Raw genomic sequence first — 25913 nt, 5'->3', positions numbered from 1 at the left:
ACATCAATAACCTCTAGAAAAAATGTGTTTAATCCTATAATAGTCTCCAGAAAAAAGCTCTTAATTGTTATAAGACTCATTTGTTATACTATAACAATAAAAAGCTAAAACATTCATTGAGTTATTGTCAGAACTTTTCTGGAACTATATTGTAAATTTGGAAATACAAATTTATCAGACATTATATTATTTCTGTAACTCCAAAACTAGAGGCTCCATGAAACCTGTATTGCTCACCTAGGGTTAGCCTGCAGGTTAATTGGACACACAAAGTTCAAACTTGATACTCTTTAGGAAGATTGTGGCATAGTTTGGATGTAAATGATAGGCCTGGTAGTTTCAGAGATGACAACAGACTCCAAGTGATGAATAAACCTCAAACTGGGCTTTTGGGTCTGCTAAGCTTAAAATGAAATGCTTTAATCCATTTTGACCAGACCATCATAAAATTAATTTTGGATAGTACTTTTATTTTTTTTTAGATTTTCCTGTTTGTCTCCACTCCCTTTTGCGTAGCTGGGATTAATTCTTATCTTTTTCTTAATGTTGTTCAAGGTCTCAACTCAAATATTTTACAGTCATGCGACTGGTCAATGGTAGCTGCCTTTTCTTTGAAGTATTATTTGTATGTTATGGAATTTCAGTGTTGATGGAAGGTCTTTGGTGATTTCTGATAAAAAATATGTTTAAACAAGGGTGATAATATTGATTTATAGCTTCCCTGATGGTATGAAAAATTTTATCACTGAAAAACAAGTTCCAGATATATTGTTTACCTGAAAGAAAAAGCAGGTCTAGTAAACACAAGACTACATCTGAAAGCCATAGGTAGAAACAGTTGTCTTTGCCTCGATTGATTAAAGTTTGGTATGCATCTTGATAATATTTATTGTATGAAAATATTTAATGTTGTCCATGTCAATATGGCAGTATTTTATTAACCCTTGATATACAGTTCATTGCACATATTGAGTTTTGTGTTTTGGTCTGTTTTTTCTTCTTCTTTAAACAAAATGTCAACTGCAATTGATGAATAGAATAATTGTAAGGTATAGATGTCTGTCTGGCAGGTTTCATTTGACCTTGATATTATTTTGTGGTTCATTGGACAATATAGTTTTCAGTGTTAATTCTGTTTCTTGTGTACTAACAGTAACTATAAACAAGTCTACCATATTTGGTGTATTGAATGACTGAAAATGTGCATGTTTTTCTTGCAGGGTTTATCTGACCTTGACCTCATTTTCTTTGACCATATTAAGAATATGTAACACTTGTAGTTAAAATTTATATTTAGGACTATTAAAAGCAATGGTCAGTAAAACAGGCAAGACTTTCAACATGTGGACATGTTATATCTATCGTCCAGCTAATTATTGTTTGCCCTTAGTATAAAATTTGTAGCCCCTTTTAAAGTCATATGATCAATAGGTCAATTATATATAGTGCATGGAATAATTGTAAGGTAAATGTGTGAATCTGGCAGATTTCAGCTGAACTTTTATCTCATTTGCCAAGTTTTTGGTTGTTGTGGTCTAGCAATAGGTCAACTAAATTTGGTGTTTGGAATTGTTGCAAGGAAACAGGTCTGTCTGTCCTTGACCTCATTTCATGGTTTATTTGTCTATGTTAAATTTCAGTTGTGTATGTCCTCTTGTTTTTAGATACTATATGCAATTGGTCTATAAGTTTTGATCGTTTTTTTCTAATCATACTATATTTGGTGAATGGAATGATTCTAAGGTGTACATGTTGGTCTGACAGTGCTCATCTGACGGAGGTAATTTTAATGGTTCATTTTTCAATGGCAAGTTTTCCTGGTTAAGTTTGTTTCTTAATATCTATAAGCAATGAGGTCAACTGATTGTAAGTTGTGTATATGTCCATCTGACCACAACCTCATTTTCATGGTTTATTGGTAATTTTTAAGTTTCCATGGTTTGGTTTGTTTCATGTTTACTATTAAGCACTATGTGACTATGTCATCTTTAAGGTAGCACAATACAAAGATTTTATAACTCCAAGTTTTAAAATGCTGTAACTTTCTTAATAATGCTTGAAAATTTATAAAAGTGGTAGTTTTGGATAGCTAACAGATTACACTTTCAAATTAATGCAATGTTAGTATTATGCAACAACTATGTAACCAATTATAATGTTAACTGTGTCTAAAATATTTTTTACCAAATTTCCACTTTCAAATGAAGTTAGCTTCTGCATATGTATCCCTAGAGGGTTAATTTTATTATATGTTGTTCCTAAGGTCATTATCTACAAAAGGGTGTCTCAGATTTCAGATAGAATGTATAGAACAAATTTTACACTTAATTAAACATTATCTTCTTTTATGTGGTTAGGATGTTTACACTAATTAGAGATTTTTGAGAAAATGGAACACCATAGAGACAATCTGAGACACCCTTTTGAAGCCCATGATGTGCTGATTAAGATTTCGTTAAAATTTTCTGTATAGTTAAAGAGATGATAGAGCTAAATTCATTCAAGTGAACTTACCTAGATTTTGCCACTAATTACATAATAATTGATTATATAATGATTGCATGATAAAAATATTGCATTCATTTAAAAGATTAATCTTTTATCTATCTATATATACCTCTTTTATTATTTTCTATGCAGTCATAAGAAAGTTACAGCATTTCAAAGGTTAGTAATTGGAAGTAAAAAAATCTTTGTATTGTGCTACCTTAATCGGTGAATTGTTTTACCGTGACCTCATTTTCATGGATATAATGTTGTTATTGTGATATTTAGTAAAACTATTTTCTTAAAATCAATCATTTATCAATTACCCATGAAAATATCAGGGACATTTATACCTTAATATCATGAAATTTGGTTGACAAATTACTCAAGATATCTGAAAATATGTGAATATAAAACCTTTGATCAATCATAAAACCATTAAAATAAGGTTAACAATGTCCTAATGCTAGGCAGAATCTAAAGATAATTAGACATTTGTATAAAGGTTATTGATGATCCAGGTTTCGTACCTTCTGAAATTTTACTAAAAGCTTTTGCCATTGCTGCTGCTTGATAAGAATTCCAACATCTCATATTTCTCAGACATTTGTCAGAGGCAAGACAAACAATGGGCTTTGGTCATTGTTGAAGGCCCTAAAGTGACTTATAGTTGTTTATTTCAGTGTCATTTTGTCTCATTGGCAGTCATACCAAATCTTCTTCTTAATTTTCAGGCTATCAGATAGAATTCTTACAACTTTTTTAAGATAGTACTTAAATTTTGGAGATTAAAATAAGGAAACTTTGTAAAAGACACATGCATAATAGACAGACACAAAGAGTTGGCAATAGCACAACTGGTTTATTTACATATATACTTGAGATATCCTAGATAAACTGACACTATATGATTTTGAATTTTTATTCAACTTGATTGAGTCAATAAGTTAGATATATAGTCGGTCAATGCTATAAAAATCTGTACATATAATCCAGGTCACAGACCACATTAATATACAAATGGATAATAATAATCATGTTTACAATCATGATTACAGCAACCCTGGACTAATAATCATGATTAAGAAATGTTATTGAGTTATAGTGAATATCACTGATAGATTTCACAGCTGTGAACAGATTTCTGTAATGATTTAGATGATGAAAGTTAAATGAATATAAATTGAAATATTAGAAATATTATACACACATGCAAAAATATGGTTCAATATGACCAACAACCAATTTACAGTATTCAACAGCCAAAGGCTACAAACTTCCCTGATGATGACCAACAAACAATTCTTCAATTCTTATGAGTACGAAAACATGTAACTTTGTCAAGTGTGTTCATGTTGCAACAGTTTCATATAACCATGGTAATATTCAAATGAGGCTACAGTAAACAAAATTAACAAACAAAAATACAAATAAAGAGCTAAATGCTAAACATTCACACTATGATAATGACTACACACAAACAAAGACTAATAGCTGCACGAAACTTGAAATTTGAAAACTAAATGACATGTTATGATGCAAAGTATAGAATATGCATGTTTTAGAAACAAAATAATTTGAATAAAATTATCCATTTGTATATTTCTTTTTTTCATATCATACAAAATAACAAAAGATGATAGCTTGTCAGGAAAGGTCAGAACTTGGTATGAAGTCCCACTTCCTGAGTTAGAGAATGAAGTACAAAAATAATGATATCTTTTACACATGGTTTTATGGTTTGGTTTTCTATTCCGTTGGTTTCTTTTCTGTCTATTTGTGTTTCAGAATTTTGATCAGTCAAGTTTGGCCTTCCTCTCCCAGAGAATTGTACCACTGTGATGGCTGACAAGTTATTGCGTTGATTAGAAACACCCAGAACACACACATAAGTCTCTCAGTCTAATACCACAACATCTGAATGAAGTGATGGTTTTATTGGTAGCAATCGCCATGGGTTTCTAGCAGTTCTTTTGAAATCATGTGGATTTACCTGTCTTCTAATTTTCCTACAAAAATTATACAATGTAAATTTTTACTTCTTGTACACACATTTAATATTAATTTGGATTATAAATTAATATTAATTTTTATCCCATTGGGAATTCAGCGATTCTATAAAGAAAATACTAGGAAGCGTCCTTGTCCAATTTTTATTAGTCATCATGGTCATATTCATCTATAAATGTTGTGTCAAATTATATCTCAGTATAACCTTATTGTTGAACTTGCCTGCATGAGAAAGCATGCTATATATATACTACACACAATTAATTTTCTTTGCCAGGATCTAAATGCATTTTATTAATGGTTGTACACATAAATGATCAAAAGTATCTAAATTATTTAAGAAGCAATTTTAAGTTTGATAGATTCAAAGTTCTTCTCTGAATGATCAAACATTTTTTTTTGTTATGCATAATCTTCTATTATATTGTACGAGACCTATGCAGGTGGAATTCTATTAAACCTATGCCCAAGACAGTGGAGAATAGTTTAATAAAGTTCCAACAGATGTTGCACCAGTCCTGATGTATAAAATTGAGAATGATAATTGGGAATATGAGAGACAACAACCCGACCAAAGAGCAGAAAACAGCTGAAGAATGTGAATGTGAAGATATGAAAAGAAATCAGATCTGCTATTTTCAAGCATTAAGGTCCCCAAAAGTGAATCGAATATATCAAAAAAGATAAAATTGAAATATGGCGCAGCTCTATATTTCAAATAGTTTAATCCTTAGATTACCTGGTAGCTTCTGTAGCAACAAAGTAAACATCATCTGGAGCGTCTATCCAGTTTATCATCTGCATTCTACCGCGCCCATTCATATGATGATTCATAACATTACCCCTCTGAAAATTAAAACCACTGACATTAAAATTTTGTACTGAGGTTTATCACTTATTCCTTATTAAAAATTAAGTTTTAAAAAGACAGAAAAATTGAATGAAATCAAATTATACCTACAGATAAAATCAGACATCTTTTGTCCCACTTTAAATGTAACCATTTTTTTTTATAAAAGTAAGGGCTATTCCATTAAAATGTATGAGGGAGGGTAGGAAAGGACTTTCAAACTATCTCTACAACCAAGAACCATTTTAAAGATAATTTTGCACGATGTTAATATACAAATACTGAAAAAAGATCGATGACCCATATTCAATTATTAAACTTCCCTTCCTACCCTTCCACATACTTTTTAATGGAAAAGCCCTCAATAATTTTCCCTTTATCAAGTAATATGAATGTTTCAATGAAGAATATAGAAAATTACACCATAGCATGTGCTATCCTACTTTATTAGGTCCCATGTTTTACTGTATGCAACAAATGGTCTCTTTCATAAATAGATTATTAGGCACATCACTTTAAATATTTATAATTGTGTAAATTATGCTTGGAGTATCTTTTGCCACTCTTTTTGAAACTTACAAAAAATCTTCAGATATCGCATTTGCCAATTTTGCAATTATTTAGACATATATACTTATATATACTTACCATTCCATGCCTCATAACAGATCCAATCTGTCTGATTACACCCATGCTCGGTCGCTTTGAAGGTGGACCTATAAAATAAGACAAGAAAGGATCATTACTGATGTTCAGATAGATTTAGTTTTCGTTATGGTAAAATTTTGTTGTTCAAAAGTCAGAGGTTCCCCCCAAAATGTTTTTCATGTACTTGCTATTGTTTGAATTGTTTTTTGTTATGCGTTTTGGCAAAATTTAGTTGTTGACTTGTCAGAACTATTTGGAATACTATTTATTAATACATACATTGCACTAGGATTACCGATGGATTGACGGATGCTTAACACTAGGCTGTAACCTTTTAAAAATATTCAGGATCAGAACATGTTAATATGATATGATTAAAAAGATTGCTTTGTACTAGATCGACAGGCCAATATACAGTGCTTTGTTATAGACAGAAAGGCAAATAGGCTCAAATACACATAGCTTTGTACTAGAAAGACCAGCCAATACATAGTGTTTTGTACTAGACAGACCAATACACATTGCTTTGTACTTAACAGACCAGCCAATACACAGTGATTTGTACAAGATAGACAGGACTATACACAGTGCTTTGTACTAGACAGACCATTACACATTGCGTTGTACTAAACAGACAGGCCAATACAGATATTTATACTAGATAGACCGGTCAATATACAGAGCCTTGTACAAGATAGACTCAATATACTGTAACATACAGACAAATCATCGCAGTTGTTTGCTAAGCAAAATAGGTCAATAAATACATTTTTGTACTATACAGACAAGCCAATAAACACTACTTTGTAATAGACAGGCCAAGTAAGATTTTTATCATATTCACATTGTAACAGTATATAGGATGACATGACTCCCTACCTGCAAACTTTATTCTGAAGCAGACCTGTCTTTGTGTTTTCTCATAAATGGCAAATGCTAAGAGGAGAAGCAGCAGATACCAATTAAAAGGACTTACAAAGATTCAGACACATGAGCTTTCTTAATCAAGACAATTCCACTACCAAGAGTTACCTCTTTTGTTAATATATACATGGGTTAATCATGAACTGTAATTGAAATTATACTGACCGTCTATGCCATTTGTCTGTTCATATCCCCGCTTTCTCATTATGGATGGTGACATAGATGATGCATTATTTGCTGCACTATTCAACTTAGCTTCTTGGTACCTCTCATTAAACCATTGTTCTGTAAAATTATTATTAATAACAGGAATATTAAACATGAGACAAATACTATTTTTTTATTTGAAATATCAACATATTTGAAACTAGATTACGTAGAATTGTTTTAAAATTCAACTTAAAATAATAAAATAAAAAGGGAAAATCTCAAAAATTCACATCCATGCTCAGCCATTTGCATTGATTACAAAGTTAAGTTTTGTAAGAGGAAAGCCTAACATTATACCCTCATTTAACTATTGACACTTATCTGTAATAAAATTACACCAACTGCAGTTCAACTGTGCACTTGCTTTGATCATGGTGATAACAAGTGTGAGTCTGAAAGGAGGCTTAAATATGTTGCAGGAACAGGACATTAGACAGACTTTCAATTATTCATAGCTTTTTATCTTCAGAATCCTTATAAATGTGTTCTGATGCTGTGAATACTACTGGTACTTACGAGGTTGCGAAGGAATTCTAGGGAAAGCATATCGCTCAGGTTTCTTGTGATCATTTTCTCCTTTAAGGAGCAGAGCTGGTTTTTCCATGCTGGTATCTATTCCTAATTTAGCTACAACTGGATCTAGAGTAGCCTTGCCCCTAGGTCGAATCTGTGGTACATATTTGCCCTCTTCAGCTAATCTGAGCTGACCTAAAATCAAAAAGATTTGCTCTATAAAATAAATACAATAAACTTTTTTTTAATACTTAGCGCTATATTTTAACATATTCTGAAAACGGGAAAAAAGCAAGTTTTTTTCTTCTTATTTCTATATTCATATAAAAAATTTGATATTAAAAGATTTTGCTAACAAATGAACATCCCCCTTCCCCCACCTTTATAAATAAGTAGAAAACAGTTGACGAGTGATGGATGTATAGCTGATACAGCTTAATATACAAAGCTTGATATCAATTTCAAGCATGTTGATCTCATTCCCTATCAGAGATATACATGTATTCTGTAAAGTTGACAAATTATGGATGTGAAAATGAATCAAACAGTATAGCATGCTATGAATATTGATACCAAATTTCAAGAAGTTCTAAAAAAAGTATGCCCCTTCCTTACAGCGGCAAATTAAGATTTAAATAGGTTAAAATGGAAGAATAGAAATGTAGTCAATTTGTCTGAATACTTACATTCTTGTTTGATGGCTGCTATATTGATAGGAATGAACGGAGATCGTGCTGCCCTACGTGGATTAAGTATATCATTACACAACCGTCTGGAGATTCTAGTTAACGAAGTTGTTACAAGACAGAATGCAGCTCGTGTTTTCATCACCGGTCGAGGACTACCAGATCTGACCATTAAACCGTGAGCTGTAGCAAGATGTCTGGCAAGGTGTGCCTTTAACCGAAATTCCTAAAGGAAAAAAAACAACAACATTGTCAAATATCAAGAATCTAGATCTGTTAATATGGCATATGCGAGCAGCAGTTCTGAGTACATGAAAATAAAGTTCAAAAAGCAGTACCTCAAACATGCATCAAGCAATGAAAAATTTAAAGCATACTACATCAGAGATAATTTTTAAAATAAAACTATGACAATAACATATTGTATAAGACAATTTACTATGTATAATAACGAAATTATAATGAACAAATCAAGCTTAACAATGACAGAAATATGCTTAAAAGTAAGAAAAAACATATTCTTTGAATAGTTGCCTTTAATTATTGTCCATCATTGTTATGAGTTTACATGGAACTATCTAAATAAAGTTTAAATAATTTGTTTAATTTTTAATAAAAAAAAAAAAAAAAAGATCCAAGATTACAAAAAAAAAAAGTTTTATCTCAATTTCAAAGGTAACAAAGTACAGATATGGTATTAGCTATGCAAGCAGAATTTTGTAAAACCAAAATATCAAAATTTTGATTTTTTTTCTTTTTCAAATGTATATAAATTTGAACAAACAAAAATAAGTGAATATGCAATAGTTCATATTTTCAGATTTAATTTTATATCTATTAAAGTAAAATATTAAATCAGATGAATGCTGGAAAAATAATAAAGCAAAAGCAATTAACAAAATCACTTACCTTCCCACATCCCGCTATTGTACATTTCTGCATTCTCATTGAATTAAACTGTGCTATTCGTTCTGAAAACAAAGTTGTAACTTATTTCTTATTTAAAGCTACTTCTCCAGGTTATAGTTTTCTCTAAAACATGCATTTGGTAATTGCTACTTTCGCCAAATGGATGTTCGCATTAGATAATGGACAAATGCAAAGCATGCAGCAGTTTGGCAATAAGGGCAAAGACAAGGGCTTGGAGACAAAAAGAGAAAGAGGAAATGTAATCCTGTAGACTGATACCATGTCAGATACAAATTATATCCCACTTGGCTTGTCTGTCTAGTACAAAGCAGTGTTTACCATCAAGTCTGGTAATTTCGTTCGTCCTACAAGTCCATTCATTTCTTTAACCTTGCATTAAATGAACACACTCATGGGACAATAGAAATTACCAACTAGTATTGTATTCACATTATATTAACATTTTATTGTCCTGAATATTACAACCTTCAATTTGTAGTCTTTGTATCGTTATATTGCAGTTGTTCTTTTAGATTCTTGTTTGAAATATGCAATAACAATAAAAATGTGTAATTTACCAATTGTGTAAGTATGTGCCCCACAATAATTTCTAAATAATTGGTACAGTATTACACAAAGAGGTAGCAAGAATATAGAAATATTTGCTTATATTGTTTTAACAGTATCTTAGCTGATAACTTTTTCAATGAGTTTCTCAGTAAATGGTCTTTATAAATAAGTAAAAATGAAGCGAAACACTTCACGTAATAATACCTTGTCTTTGAGCGACAATACCTTGTCTTTGGGTTGGTGCTGGCCTCTCTCCATCTAAAAGAAAACAAATTGCATAGAAAAAAAAGGTTAGGAAATTACTGACAACTGAAAAGGTCAGTAGTCATGAAATTAATTTTATATAGATGGAAAAAAATCATTATTTTTTTAAAACTTTATTAATTTGAATAAGGAATCATTCCCCTTATGCATGCATGTTTTCTGGGAGTTTTGTTTCTTTCTCTTTATTAATTTACCATTTACATTTTATTGAAATTATCAAGAGTCCCAAATGACATGACTAATGTTACACTACTTTAAGCTTCTCTCCACCAACTTACCTAATCTAGTAGGCATTTTGAGACCACCATATTTTTTCCAGTAAATCCAACATGAAGAACACAATCTGCATTGCATGTGAGTTGGACCCCATGAGTACCATTGACTTGAATGGGCAGCTGAAATAAAATAATACAAATTCATTTATTATCTCAAACGGGAATAATCCTAAAAGACTTAAAAGATACTGCTATTACTAAGTAACTGTTCAAAGAAATATTTTTCACTCCATTAGAACTTTCATAAAATGTGTTTCATCTAAATGTTGATGCTATATATCAATAGAAACTGTTATATCTAGCATTTTCTCTCTTCTATATAAAAGATTTATTAAGTTGGTGTAACCGAAACCATTGAAGAATTATCCCCCTTCTGGTTAAATTGTCTATTAACTGGTTGTAGTTTCATTGACAAACTAACAGTTTTCACAACCTTTGGTTTCAATACTGTTATAAATTTGAACATCTTCATTTCCAAATTGCTGTCCAAAATGGACAATCGTTACTCTATATGCTCTAAATACAACATACCAAGTTTAAACTAGTTTGATCAACAGTATGAATTAGTCAATATTTATATTTTTGTGATAAAAATTCTTGTTGGAATCAAATTATACAATTCATAATTTGTAATGATAAATGAAGACTTACCATAACAACTTTCACATGCTCTGCCGGATACTTGGCCATCCAAACCATTAGATTTACCATCAATAGCTGCTGGGTTAGGTTTGTTACTGAAAGTTTATATAATGTACAAAATAAGTATTCAGTTAGTACACATTACATTCAAAGAAAATAGGTGTATTCATGATCAGTCAAACATTAAAAGTAGTTCTCTGACAGATCTCAACATGTGTCATAGTATAGCCTACATAAAATTATCTAAACAATATATTACAAAATCATTTGATAATCAACATATCAGAATCGCTAAGGAAATAAAAATGTTATTTATCACTTGTGTTTTTAAAGGATTACTTACTAATAGAATAATCTCTTTGTGCATAAGATAAACAAGTCTATAGAACAGATAATAGACACTATGTAACATAATCAAAGTGGTCAAAAGTTGAATCTCTACATGGTTTAAACTTACTAGTTTGGAATGTAGACCTGCTTTAATTTACTTTCTGCTTCTGCTGCTTTGATTCTTTTCTGAAATAAAAAACATATGAAAATAGTATTGTGCCTTTTTACAGTCTTCAGGCTTAACCACAAGTCCTACAGATTTGGCTTGTAAAATTGCTTTCTGACGCGTAAAATTCTTAAATTCTTCACAAGCCTACAGAATCAAACTAAAATTTTCAATAAATTGAGCTTTGGGCTTGCAGACTCGTAGGTAAATTGTGAAAGCTGATATTAAAATGAAAACTTTAACATGCATTAAGGGTTAATTGCTTTATTCAGCAAAACAGGAGAGGTTTAGATAAATATTTGGCATTTCTCTATGCACTTTAGTCTAGCTATAGACATTTTACATCAATGCACTTAATTGCATCTAGATTTAAATTACAAAAGGGAAGTCAAGGGTTTGACCCGAGGCCAGGTCAAACCATACTTCAAAATTGCTAAGCCTAAAGGTCAAGTTGACAGCATTTAGGAGAGTAAAATGTGTCTGGTAAAGATGGATGTTAAGCACCATTATTTACAATAAAATAAAACATACCTGTTGTACATATCTGTCTGTAGTTTTCCACATGTAATAATACTCTATTATACACTTTAAAGATTTCCATGGTAACTGTAATAAAGTTATTATATAAATAAGTCCTAGTTGTACATATACAGAAAACATTTGTACTTGAATTAAAATTAAATATCGATCAGCTTATAAATAAAGGTGTTTGGTTGTGTGGTTCTTGTTTGGAGTGTGTGTTAGACTTTACTGTTCGAAAAGATCAGCTTGTCAAATGTTCAGTTATCATATTTCCAATGGATACTGAATACATTTAATTTCAAGCAATGTCTCAAATTTTGAAACTAAGAATGGTAACACACACACATGTTAAAAAAAGATAACATGAAAAATTTAACAGCCAGCTACACAGGCATCTAAAAACTTACAAAGTCTTGTCTTATATCATTAAAATCTTTGCCATATTTTTGTAAAGCTTCTTCGAAAAGATTTGCTTCCGATGCAGACCATTCTTCCATTTCATCCCTGCACAGGACTGGACCACCAGTGGGTACTAAACTGTTAGCACCTTTTGATGTGTCATAAGTGGCCTTGTGTAGAGTATCCATAGCATGGAACTGAAATCAAAAATACAATGAACATTTATAATTAACACAAAATAAAATGTATTTCCTGTTTCCTTACTTTTGTACCTGAATCAGGAAACTTTAGATAATTTTTTAAAGAGGGTTAGTATTTTTTTTAGGTTTGAATGTATTGGTGCTCAAGTACAAACAAATTGTGTCATATGACGTCAGAGCTGCATGACACCATGTTAGTTATTTACAGAATGTCATTGTCCTAATTGGTGACCTTGATCAGCACTTTAACTGCAATCATGTAATATGATCACATTTTCTCCATAGTCTTGCTTTTTGTAAAATGGTTAATAATAATATAAGCCTTTAAGTCAGAAAATGTGTTCCATATGATATCAAGTTAGAAATAATACTATGACCTGATAAAATCTTTTTCTTTATTATATATGCATAAATGGTAAGTCAATATATATATCTATAAAGAAAACTGTGTTTATCATTTCTGCCAAAGAAATCTATCATTAAATGTAGGGTTTGTAGGTAGTTTATTTATAATCTGTCAATATACAAAGGGATCAATTATGTTTGGATTTTGCAAGAGTATATTGTTAGCAGTTGCAAAGTCGCAAAGTTTATATGTTTGTTCAAATTTAGGATTAGACTTGAAAACCTAAAACATGTATAATTCTTTGAACCTTACCAGTGTAATATCTCTTGAAGCAGCAGCTGCACTCATGTGAAGACTTGGTTGTCTAACAGTACTTGTACAATCTAATGCTCTGGCAAAGGTTCCAACAGATCTGTCAAAACCATTTATATCATTAACAATATTCAGTCGATAATGCATTATAAACGGTTCTTTCATTTAAACACTCACAAACTGTCAACTTTACACTGTCTAATTCAAATGTCAGAGGTTAGAACACCATTAAATTCACATATAAAGTTGAAAAAACAAAATGTTTTCTTCTTCAATATCAAAATGTCCACATTATCAGTTTGAAATTATTATGAAATAAATATCTATGAATGTTGTTAAGTTGTCCAAAGATAATATTACAATAACTACCTGGCTATAATGAGGAACTGGTCAACTTGTCTATCAGACAGGCCATGCTCTGGTGTCCATATTAGTTCTTCCAATTCTTCCATTTTTCTGTTATCATCTTCGCCTTCTACAAAACATATGACAATTGAATGGTCAATATTTTTCAAGTTTCAAAATATTAAGTCCACACATTTGAAAACAGTTGCTAAGGCCACACCAATTTGATTCCTTGTTCGACGGACCCGCCCGCACCTATTTTTTTCAAAACAGAATTTTTTTATTTTTATTATATTCCCGCTTCCCGCATCCGGAAATGAAATCATGTCCATTTCCCGCACCGTTTTTTTGTAAATATTATAAAAAGATCGCAACATTTGTTTATAAAATCTCAGTCTAGCCTTTATATAACGATTTTAAACCTATCAGTACCCCCACAACACTGTAAATATCTGCGAGAATATTTGTTTCAGCATGAAACCAATTTATTTCACCTGGAGTGCTCTAATATAACCGGAAATACCAGTACAGAACAAAACGTTAGTTTCTTTCCCCCCAACTTGTATTCCCTATAAAAAATGTTCGTTGTTAAAATAAAGTACAAAGAACTTCTGAAGGATTTGCCTTCAACTGCAATTATAATGTATGGTGACGATCATACCTGCTGCAGGTTTGTGCACCTGTCCAGGTTCATTCAAGGACCTGTCGTTCAGCCGTTATCGTTTGTTGATGTGGTTCATTGGTATTTTACCGTTTGGAAATATAAATTAGATCGTTGGTTTTCCTGTCCGAATTGTGTACAAAACTAAGTTGTGGTCCCTTAAAGGTTACTGATTGGTCGGGATAAAAGCTCTGTGTAAAAGGCCGTACTTTGACATATGTTTGTTATTATCAGGTTGGGAACAACCTTCCCTCAGACAAGGGGCCTTGAAGGGGTCATTTTACCATGTTTACTGAAGTAGAAAAGAAAATATAAATACTAAGGATTTGTATAGTGCTACTATACAAAACCTTTGACAACTTAGAATGTTTTACTCAAAAAGAGGAGAAATACATTATATTTTAAACAACTTTTCTAAAAGAGGGATGGGTCCACATATTTTGAATAATATTAAACTGTTAAAGTAAATGTGTTAACATGGTTAAAGTCCAGGAATATTACAAAATTCTTGGGCACATTTTGACCATTTAATACCAAATATTATAGTTCTTTGGGGAAATATTAGCCCTTCTGTACTTAAAGTGTTTTTACAAAAAAAATATATTATAACTTATATAATGACCCCTCATAAAAGGGATATTCATAACATTAAGGGGTTGTTCTGAACCTGATTATGACTTGGATGAAGAATTGTCTCATTGTCAGTCACACATACATAGACCAGATTTAATTGTTCAATTATTTCTTGTTGAACAGCATGAATAGGGGAAAAATATTTCATAAATTAAAGAAATGTCAAGGTACAAGTGATAAATCAAGTTTTAATATAGTCAAAACCTACTATTTTATGTTTACAAAAAAAAATTATAATCGCTCGCCTCTACTTTTTAAGCTTCGCCTCAAAAATTTGCAAATTAAATATTTTTTTATTAAAATTTTCAAATCGCTCGCTCGCCCCAATTTTTGAAGTCCAAAAATCCGTAGAACAAGAAATTAAATTGGTGTGGCCTAAAGGTTATTTAGAGCCAACCAATTAACTTTTTTACCCTTAAAATGACAATAAAAGAATGTATGTATAAGACATACGTTTTCGAGTAATTGTATTAAATTTTTAAGTTGCTAAAGAATTGACTCTTTTTACATGTTTCATTTGTAAATGAATTATCAATACTTAAACCTTTTATATGTACATCTTTAAATATAGGCTAGGCAGATCAGTAACACTCATTACTAAAAATAATCTTAAATCTTCTGAACCTACCTGGCAGTACATATGGTAAACTTTCAGCCTGAAACCTAGATCCTACTCTTATCTCCCCTTTATCTGCTAATAATGTCCTTTGTGAAGGGTCATAGACCAGCGAATAAAAAAATGTGTCCTGAAATCATATATATAAATTTTATACTAATAACTCAGTGTTTTTAAATCATAACAAGTTAAGTGTACAATGATAAGGGCTGCTTTAAAAATGTGAAAGACAAAACAAAAACTATTTAAATATTTGCAACATTTTTAATTGTAGATTTCTTAAAAGAGTAGGCTAATGCCGCTACAAGACAGCACTCGCACCTACAAAGTGGAAAGGGTGTAATATAAGTTGCAAACCTTGTTTCACAATCCATTATAAATAAATATGTTTAAACTAAACTAACATTTTCTTTCTTGCTCATTATTTTTAAACAATTGTATTTGCATTTAGTTACTAGTTACTGGCAAATTTGAAATTTGATGAATATTTAACTTTCAAGTTTACATTTAATCATTAATATAGATAGGTAATTTTGCTTACATCTTTGTTTAAATATGTCAACAGTGATTCTGTTTCATTTAAGAGAGTGACAACACATTTTCCTCTAATATGTGTTGCTGGTAAAGTTTCTACTTGTCTTGATAAGAACAATTCTCTGTGTTTTAATTGGTGTTTTTGTTTTTCAGATACATCTTCTACCCTGGCTTCAATCTCACTATCTTCAAGCATATCTGAAAAAAATAATTTAACACATGTACAACTGTCAGAGTAAACTCGCTTCCATTATTACCAACAAAAACAACACTTATTTTCTAGTGACGAATACATGGTTTTTTCTGAAAAATATCAATTCAAACGTCCTTTACAACATTTTCTAAGCACAAGCTAACAGTGGGCAGATAACTTAAACTTTTTTTTAACTTTAAATTGGTTTGAACTTCAATTATCTCCCTTTTATTGTTTTGTTCTCTATTTTCTGAAAACAAATCATGTAGAAACTAAAATATTGAAAAAATATCTGTCTCCACTGTAATCTGTACACTAATACTGTAATGATCGATAGAAGCTAAGAAGCCAATAATGTAAACTATTTGTTTTTAACAAGCATTCCTCTACCAGTTCAGTTTTTGTAGAATTTGTGCTGGTACAAAATGATAACTTGATCTATAACTTGTCATGGTGTCACCTCTTAAACAAATATCAAGCCAATCTCTTCAAGCATGACAAAAAAATGGTGGAAAACTGATTTGCCAACTGACAGACAGACAGAAAAATCAACATGCATTATATGTGTATTTCAGCTTCGAAGGCTGATCCTCATTAGGGATAGGTAACTGTCAAATTACATTAAATTAAAAAAAACATGATTTGATTTATATACCAATATCCTCTTGAACAGAATTATCTAAACATCTTGTGACAATTGATGTGTTATTATAATGATGTTAATATTTTATCCAAAGATTTAACGCACAAATGTATGTCATTTTTATCAACATTTATTCAAAAAAATTTAAAATAAAAAAATGTTGTGTTGTCAGACAAGGAAAAGTTTTTATCAACAGATTTATGCCAAGAGACAGGAAACAAGACTCTAATATTTAAGGCCAAGCAAAGTTTAACAGGACAAATTTATATTAGATATATTTGTACTGAAACATAGTTTAGAAGCTTTCATCACAAAAATATTGTAAAGGATTCTGCAGTACCCTGCATCACTTCTTTCACAGTTTCATAAAAATCCATCAAAATCATCAAGTCTTTATAATCTTATCATTTAAAAGAAAAATTAAGACAAGACTCTATAAATGTAAATTCTTATGCAACAATCTATGTAACATTAATTTTGATTGGATAACGTCACTTTCTTACATGGCATCAATTGACGATTGATGCTGTGGGATGTACCCGCAAGCGCAGACGGCATATGACAGATATTAAATACATGTTTTAACGTTGTTTTCTGTCAACAGTTTCATTAAAATGGAGATAATAATATTGTATTTTAATCTCCGAAGACATCAATTTGGGATTTGATGGTCGTAAATACCCGTTTACTGTCTACGCTATAAACGTGTCGCCAGTAAACTTAATTTGCGAAAATAAAATCCCCAATTGCTGCTGTCGGAGCTTAAAATACAATACAGTTATCTCCTAACTACAAAAACAAAGTCTGAGTCAATATATGATCATTTATCAGTAATTAATAGAAATGTAAAAAAAAAATCATCAACAAATTGAAAACTTGTGAAGAATTTTGAAAATTCAAGGTAAGAAATGTTTTGCTACAAATGTACCTATAAATATACATGTATTTTTTCATGGTTTGTAAATGTATCTAGCAAGAAATATCTTGTTGAAGCAATTTTTAATAAAAAAAACAACTTGCATTTATTGGATATTGGTTAAAAAATACAATAACTAACTTTCCCAAATTTTGTCTTTCCTAAGTTGTTGCACGAAACGTATCGCTATTCTATTCCTAAATTTTAAGCAATTTATACAAATTAAAAACATGTAGTTTGTCCTAAATGTATGTATCAGTTTTATAGCTGACAACAGTCAAGTTGAGTCAACATCACAAGTTAAAACAAATTCAAAATAAAATATATTTTTCTCTTATTAATGTAAAAGAAGACTTCATTCGCATATATATTTTTATTTTTGAGTAATATGGACCTCAAGTTGATATTATGCCCTGGGAATGGGGGTTGTTTACATTCTGAAAAGGTACAGCCCCATCTCATCAATGAACTAAAGTTAACCAATCACAACTCTCTCATTGCCGGACTATTTTCGTTTGTAGTACAAAATCCACGTGCTAATGTTGTTTTCCTGATGTAAATACTCCCAATTTACACATATGAAACTCTTGGAGTTCTGCAAATATAATGTTATGATGCTGTGTTTCCACAGTAAGCACTGTCAACACATGGAACTTATGTGCAGTCAATTTCAAAAGTAGATTGAGACTTACTTTGGTGTTTATCGGCAAGCAGGGTAAGTGAACTGGAGATGTCCCTTCTTCGGTAGAAACACATAACTTTTGCTTCGACGTTGCCATTTGGAGTCTGAAAAAATGAAAATAGACATCTGATATCGAAGCCATTTCGATCACCTGAACACGTGACCACCCAGTGTGATAAATTAACACCCCATAGGTACCTCTTTGCCCTTTACCGGCCTCAATTTACATTCTTTTTTGTTAAACAACTAATTTTACGTCATATAAAAGAAAATAAATAAATTGCTGTACCTTGTTTAGTTCCTCTATACGTCGAATTTGGTATGGAGTTGTTGAACTTGTCTCAAAATAGACGTAATCTGTAATAAGAAAATAAAAATTCTTTGTTTAAAATTAATTTGTATTATAATCCTTCCGCCAAAACATAGTCCATTTTAAAAAGCTTCCTTGTAGTTTAGTGCCTGTTGAAATTAAATTTAAGATATTCTTCTGATATAAATAAATGTAATACAAACTATAAATAAGGATCTTTTCATTGATATGTCATATAAACATTCGTAAATCCATGTTTTAGAAAAGGAGAAACACTTCTTCCTTCTGTCATTCCGACCGCTTTACTTCCCCCTTGAGATCCCCAAACTGAACACCCTCTTCACATTACACTTCAAAACATTCACAAAAATGATTGAATATCCATTTTCACTAGTAAACAAACAAATTTCCCAAAAAATGCGGTTTATTTCTCTTTGAATGCATGATTATGGTGACACAATATTCCAACGCGTTGGAAGAGTGGGGACCGTCCATGCTGTTTCCCAAAAATTCTTCCGTACCTCCTACTCTGTACATGTTTGCAGCCATGACTGGTAATTATTGTGTTGTCCTCTCAGTTATGTTCCAAAAGTCCAACAAGCCGACAAAAATACATCAATAAAATATGGGTAGTGTCCGGTCAGTATCACCCCCAGACGACATTTATGGAGTCGCCATTTCTCGGCTTTTCTGTCTTCCTCCTCTTTTCACACGTGACGTCATTCGTCCTTCGGCGGCTTTGGTTTTCACTCCGAACTATTTTGATGTCTTTCATAGAGATTACATACATATATCTTGTAGGGTATCAAAGTTCATGATTTTTTTCGATGAAAATAATTGGAATATTTGAAAATAACTTTAATTATTGTTATTATCTAAATATAGTTAATTAGTTGTTATCTAAACTTAACTTTTTTAAATCCTGTATTTTAATACAATGAAAATCAATCATTAGGCCAAATAAAAAATGATTTGTTATAGCTTGTTTAGTCACGCACAATGATTTACATATATTTTGTACCACGTAAGCAGGCCAAGTATAAGGCTGAATCGTATTCATAATTAAAAGGATAGTATAATCATAAACTTCAGTCAGCATTCAGATCTTACTGTATATTATCCACATTCTTAATACGTCATTAAAATGTCTGTTTGTTTGTTATTTGGTATTAGAGAAAAAAGGGGGATAGACTTCAGTATTTGCAATGTTATCTAATGTGTTTTAGGAACGCAGGAACTACAATAATTGTCTTTTTATGATACCTTATTTCTAATATTAGATCAGCTGAAATAAAATTGAAAATGGAAATGGGGAAGGTTCAAAGAGACTATACAGAAATATAAATCATACATCAGTATTTCAGTTGTACAACGATGGGGGTAGGCAGTAATTACTTTTATTTCAGGTTTAATTTGGTCAGATTAAAAAAAAGATATATGTAAATTTTGATATTTTCTAGCATAGGGAAAAAGTAGCCGGGACGCTAGTAGTGGGACTTTTTATATATAATGCACCTATTGATACTCTACATCAGAGACATATATGTGTCTCGTCTGACGGTCTACATATATATAATTTGCCAAGTCATTTTGAACCTTGCCGATGATTGAAAAACAAACTAGCTTAGATTTTTTAGTCATTGCAAACATTCAATGATTATACATTGTTTTGTATAGATTTTATATAAAAAGGATGTGGTATGATTGTAAATGAGACAACTGTCCACAACAGACCAAAATGACACAGAAATTAACAACTATAGGTCACCGTACGGCCTTCAACAATGAGCAAAGCCATACCGCATAGTCAGCTATGAAAGGCCCCGAAATGACAATGTAAAACAATTCAAACAAGAAATCTAACGTCCTTATATAAAAAAAAAATGAAAGAAAAACAAATATGGAACACATAAACAAACGACAACATTGAAATACAGGCTCCTGACTTGTGATAGGCACATACATAAATAGTTTTGGACGTTTTTTCAAGTTTTATAAAATAAGTCTTTTTTTAATCAGAATGTTTGGTGTTTTTTTTTCGTTTTTAATGTTTATGTTTGCTTTTGCTTTTGTTTAGTTTTTTGTTGTTGTTGTTGTTTTTGGGTTTGTTTTCAAGTTTGTGTAAAGGGGGGGGGGGGGTCTTTTCATTGCAAATGATTGCTCCACTTCTATTGGAAATTGGATACAAATGGCAATATTCAAAACCTGCCTATATACTAAAGAAAAGAATAGAATATAGAATAAAAAATATGATTTCCTAAATTACAGGGCCGATAATGGCCATTAAATCAGATACAATTGATTGACATAAAAAAAAACAGATTACAGAGATTGCCGTGCATACGAAACGTATATATGTATACGAGTATGACATGCCATGAACCAACCACTTGGCCGTCCGTTAACTTGTCAATGGTGATCTTTTAAAACTAGTTACTTGCAATGTACCTTACATTATATTGTATCGGACTACTATCACAAAGGTTCCTGGTTCGATTCCCGTTTGGGATGAAAATTTCAGGAACGCAATTTTCGGCTCTCCCTTGACACCATCTGCGAGTATGGTCTTGAGGAAACGATGATAGTCCGTCGGAAAGGGACGATAAATGGCTGACCCGTGTTAAGAGAGAGCCACATCTCTTGCACGTTAAAGACACCCTTGTAGATTTCAAAAAAGAGTGGGCTAATGCCGCTACAAGGCAGCACTCGCACCCGCAAAGTGGAAAGAGATTAATATAAGTTGCAAAACTTGTTTCCCAATCCACTATAAATAAATATGTTTAAACTTATACATTGTATTACTAATTCATACATTTTTTTCGAACATTTATTTTTGCGATTTTGTCATTTAAGACTAAAATGTGACATTCTTCGAAATTTTAAAAATCCTGTTTAATTCATATAAAAAAAATCAAAATGCGAGTTAAAATAGCAACATAATTTTCTTGATGTTAATAAACAGTAGTACAATAGAAAAGAAATCTTTCTTCCACTATACCAACATAATAGAAAAAAAGGATTGACCGTCAATCCCAATGGAGCCCATTGTGAATAATAGGAGATGTCAGGTATACGTGAATTCTCAAGACAGCAACAATGCGATATGGACTTTGCTCATTGTTAAAGGCAGTACGGTGACCTATAGATATATAGTTGTTAATTTCTGTGTCATGTAGTCTCTTGTTGAGAGTTGTCTCGTAGAAAACCATACCGTCCTCGTCATCTTATTTTTATATTTAACAATATATATGCAGGTGTGTATACAGTTCATCAAATCTTAATCGTACAGAAACTATAAAAGTTGTCAAAACATCAAACAGCTGTGCCATCAACACCCAATTTTCAATATAACGTAAAACTTAAACCAAGATACAATTGCTGACGAGGTTCCTGACATGGGTCATGCCAGCTCGGTACAGCAAATGGTAGTTTCCAGAGGCGGACTTTGGGAGGGGACAGAGAGCCTGGCCCCCTTTTGTGGGAAACATTTTGTTGATTTATATATAGGGAATCACTGAAGCATGTCTGGAGTGGATCCCCTCTAAGACAGTCCACGATCAGGCACTATTTTTTTTTAATAAGCAGCTAATTCAAAATTGTCCTAGTTCAAGGATTTTAATTCGTAAAAAAATGTAGGGTCGGATTAAGTGGCTATACATCTTGGCTATCATGTTTTAGTACAGATAAATTAGTGGAACTAAGCTTAAATTTTACGGAATGAGTCACTTTTTCACACTGGTTAAAGAAAGTCGGTGACAAGTGCCTCCTCCTTCATCCTGTATGTAACATTGTTTAGCAACACTAAGTAGTCCAATTTAGCTACCCTTAAAATAAGTAGAAGTTTTGGTAAAGCAGTTGTTCGAAAACTCTTTGAACCAGAAAATGTATTACAATAAGGATATATCTTTTGCATTCCTTGTTTATAGAAATACCTTAAAGAAAGAATGGCAGTATTTAGACATTCAAGTTTGCTTATTGTAGTGAAAATTTGGACCGATCATGTAATGTATGTAGGTGTGTATAAAGTTCATCAAAATCTTAATCGCACATGCATGTTACTAATGGTCCAAGATGGCGGAATACTCCTTTTTAAAAAAGTTATATAGATAAAAATATTAAAGAATTATGCAGTTATAGTCGAATCTGGTTTCACCAACCGGAAGAATAAACAATCAATGATTGCATACTCTATAATTTTTGTCGACACTTGAAAAATGTGTGTATAAATTGGGATAAATTGGAGTGGGATAGAAGATGTTTAAATCCGTTCACACTATAAACATGATAAAATAAACATGACGAGATAATACTTTTTTGGACACTTCTCGTATCATGACTCAGTCAAGAAAATATGTGTTCATACAATTGTCATGCAGTGTGACTATATAAATAAAAAAAGGGGGGGTCTATATATATAGAAGCTGTAAAACTTCTTTAATACGGTATAGCTTCTATTTGTACGTTTGTTCTTGTGTTTTATACCGTTTGTTCTTGTGTGTTATACCGTTATAGAGTTATGTTCCTGTACATGTAGAATTGCATGCATTGCGTATATCGAGATCACTAGTAAATGAAAGAGAGCAAACATCTCAACAAGTTTAACAACACATCATGTTATAGATATAGGAAGATGTGGTGTGAGTGCCAATGAGACAACTCTCCATCCAAGTAACAATTTAAAAAGTAAACCATTATAGGTTAAAGTACGGCCTTCAACACGAAGCCTTGGTTCACACCGAACAACAAGCTATAAAGGGCCCCAAAATTACTAGTGTAAAACCATTCAAACGGGAAAACCAACGGTCTAATCTATATGTATCTTTTAAAGTGAAGAACCTTGTCAGTGATTCTCATGCCTAAACGTTTCTTTTTCTTCATTTACTATTGATGGTATATCTTTGCTAGTTTCTAGTTAATGTATTGACTACTCCCCAAATATCTAATTAAGATAGAGGCCTGTGATTTCGATATGAGAATACAGAGGCGGATTAAGAGGGTGGCCCAGTGGGTCCTTCCCCCTTTATTTGAACAAAAAAATGGTTGGTTATATACGGAACCACTGAAGCGTGACGGTAGCGGGCCCCCTTTTATGCAGTAAGTGGGCTCACACCTATTAAAATTTCTGGATCTGCCAATGGAATAAGAGTAGAAAGTAAAATCACAAAAATTGTGAACTCAGAGGAAAATTCAAAACGGAGAGTCCCTAATTTAAAAATGGCAAAATCAAATGATAAAACATATCAAACGAATGCATGGACACCAACTGACATATTTCTGAAGTTGGTACATGCATTTTCAAATGGTTTTAGAGCAATAAACCTCTCACTTGTACGACATGTACAGTCGCATCAAATTCCATTATATTGACAATGATACGTGAACAAAATCTCACAAATAGGGGTACAATAATATCACGAACCCCATCAAAAACTGGGGTGTTTTCAGGTGCTCCGGAAGGGTAAACAGATACTGCTCCACATGTAGCACCTGTCGTGTTGATAATGTAATTACAAAGGCGGTAAATAGTCTTATGCTGTAGGTCACACTCGTGAAAATATACATAACGGTTAACCAACTCATTATCATGATGGCGTCCGTAAAATTTATGACGTGATGATTTCAACTTCACCATTTTGAACTCTTGGTTTAAGAATGAAAATGTCACAATTGGGAAGCTGAAATCATCTCTTCCGTCGTAACGTTTTGTTTTTTAACCGAACCTCATAGTCAATTTCTAGATATAAGTTCTTATTATATAAATGGAAAAAATCTAAAGCTCAAACACATCAAATGAATGGATAACGACTGCAATTATATTCCTGACTTGGTACAGGCATTTTCTTATGTAGAAAGTACAAAAGTGATCAAGAGTTACGAAATATTTGAATTTTAATCACTATATGCAATAACAAACAACCCAGTGCATACACATGATGACGAATTCATCCAAATTTCAACCAGTTCAGGAAGCATTTTGGAGTAAGAACAAATACTTATCGTTTCAGTCAAAAATAATTTGCCTGATACGAAACCAGATCAGACCCTGAATATTATCTTCTCATCCACGCACTCGAAATTCATATGTAAGAGCAACGAAATTTTCAATTCAGTCATAATGTACCTGATACGAAGCCGGTTCAGAGGCTACATATTGGTATCGGAATCTATAAATATCTGCTCAAAGTGAAACATCCTTACATCACTCTGAGTTAGAGTAAAGACTTCTCGACTCTGAATTACAGATATGTGTCCGCTATGTCGACTAAGACCTCTATAGAGATTTCGTATTTAAAATCCAACTCAGCATCAAAGCGTCGAATTTTAAATGTGCTGCGGGTTTGTCGAATATAAATCAGCATGCAATTAATAACATTAATTTTGTGATATAGATATATAATTGACAAAATTAAATCCGACGTAACACATCTGTCCACTGCCACTTCCCAAACATTCAGCAATCTATCGTCTGAAGAAAATGAAGCTGTGCGGAAACTTAAGAACAGAGACGACATTATAATTAAACCAGCTGATAAAGGTAGCGCTGTTGTCGTCATGGACAAATGTGACTACATTCAAGAGGCAGAACGTCAACTCTCTGATGAGAGATTTTATAAGAAATTGGACACTGACCCCACCCCTCAGTTCAACAAAGAGATCACAACAAACCTGAAAAACATGTGTGAACAGGGGCATATTGATGAAGACACATTTAAATACCTAAAACCTGGAAAATCAAAGCCCGGGCGTTTCTATCTTCTGCCTAAAATTCACAAAGTCAATAATCCCGGTAGACCAATTGTTTCCGCCAATGACCACCCTACAGAGAAAATATCAGAATTTATTGACTTTCATCTGAGACCACATGTAGAAAATTTACCATCCTATATACAAGACACAACACACTATCTTAAGAAAATGGAATCTCTGAACCCTCTCCCACCTGAAACGATCCTTTTTTCGCTTGATGTTACCTCCCTCTATACTAACATCCCCCATGATGATGGTATTGAAGCATGTAGGGAAGTCTGGAACTCTCGTAACACCTTACATCCACCAACTGAATGTCTCATCCAGCTTCTTACTTTGGTATTGAAATGCAATAACTTCGTATTTAATG

The 25913-nt window shown here is 32.0% G+C and overlaps 1 protein-coding gene across 1 annotated transcript; it reads right to left on the bottom strand.

The window, feature by feature from the left end:
• Positions 1-3395: 3395 nt before the first annotated feature.
• LOC134711281 (metastasis-associated protein MTA3-like) lies at positions 3396-19544 on the bottom strand. Its single transcript, XM_063571807.1, has 20 exons — positions 19318-19544; positions 18776-18843; positions 18497-18590; positions 16060-16250; positions 15531-15648; positions 13633-13738; positions 13264-13363; positions 12414-12602; positions 12016-12090; positions 11446-11504; positions 10998-11083; positions 10350-10466; positions 10012-10065; positions 9238-9299; positions 8329-8554; positions 7646-7837; positions 7085-7204; positions 5996-6063; positions 5237-5343; positions 3396-4496 (listed from the first exon to the last, which is right to left on the bottom strand). The coding sequence occupies exons 1-20, from the start codon at positions 19343-19345 to the stop codon at positions 4385-4387; spliced, it is 2172 nt and encodes a 723-aa protein (XP_063427877.1). The 5' UTR covers positions 19346-19544; the 3' UTR covers positions 3396-4384.
• Positions 19545-25913: the final 6369 nt, after the last annotated feature.

Source organism: Mytilus trossulus, chromosome 3 (assembly GCF_036588685.1).
Source record: "Mytilus trossulus isolate FHL-02 chromosome 3, PNRI_Mtr1.1.1.hap1, whole genome shotgun sequence".
NCBI lineage: Eukaryota > Metazoa > Mollusca > Bivalvia > Mytilida > Mytilidae > Mytilus > Mytilus trossulus.
Note: the sequence above shows the minus strand (reverse complement) of the source record. Positions and strands in the feature narration are given on the sequence as shown.

Bases quoted from the DNA above. Each gene is read 5' to 3' on its own strand.
- LOC134711281 (XM_063571807.1), bottom strand. From the start codon at position 19,345: ATGGCTGCAAACATGTACAGAGTAGGAG. The intron at 13,739-15,530 runs GTAGGTTCAGAA...TATGTTTTGTAG, and splicing joins TTTACCATATGTACTGCCAG to AAGGCGAAGATGATAACAGA. The intron at 6,064-7,084 runs GTCAGTATAATT...CTTATTTTATAG, and splicing joins ACAGACAAATGGCATAGACG to GTCCACCTTCAAAGCGACCG.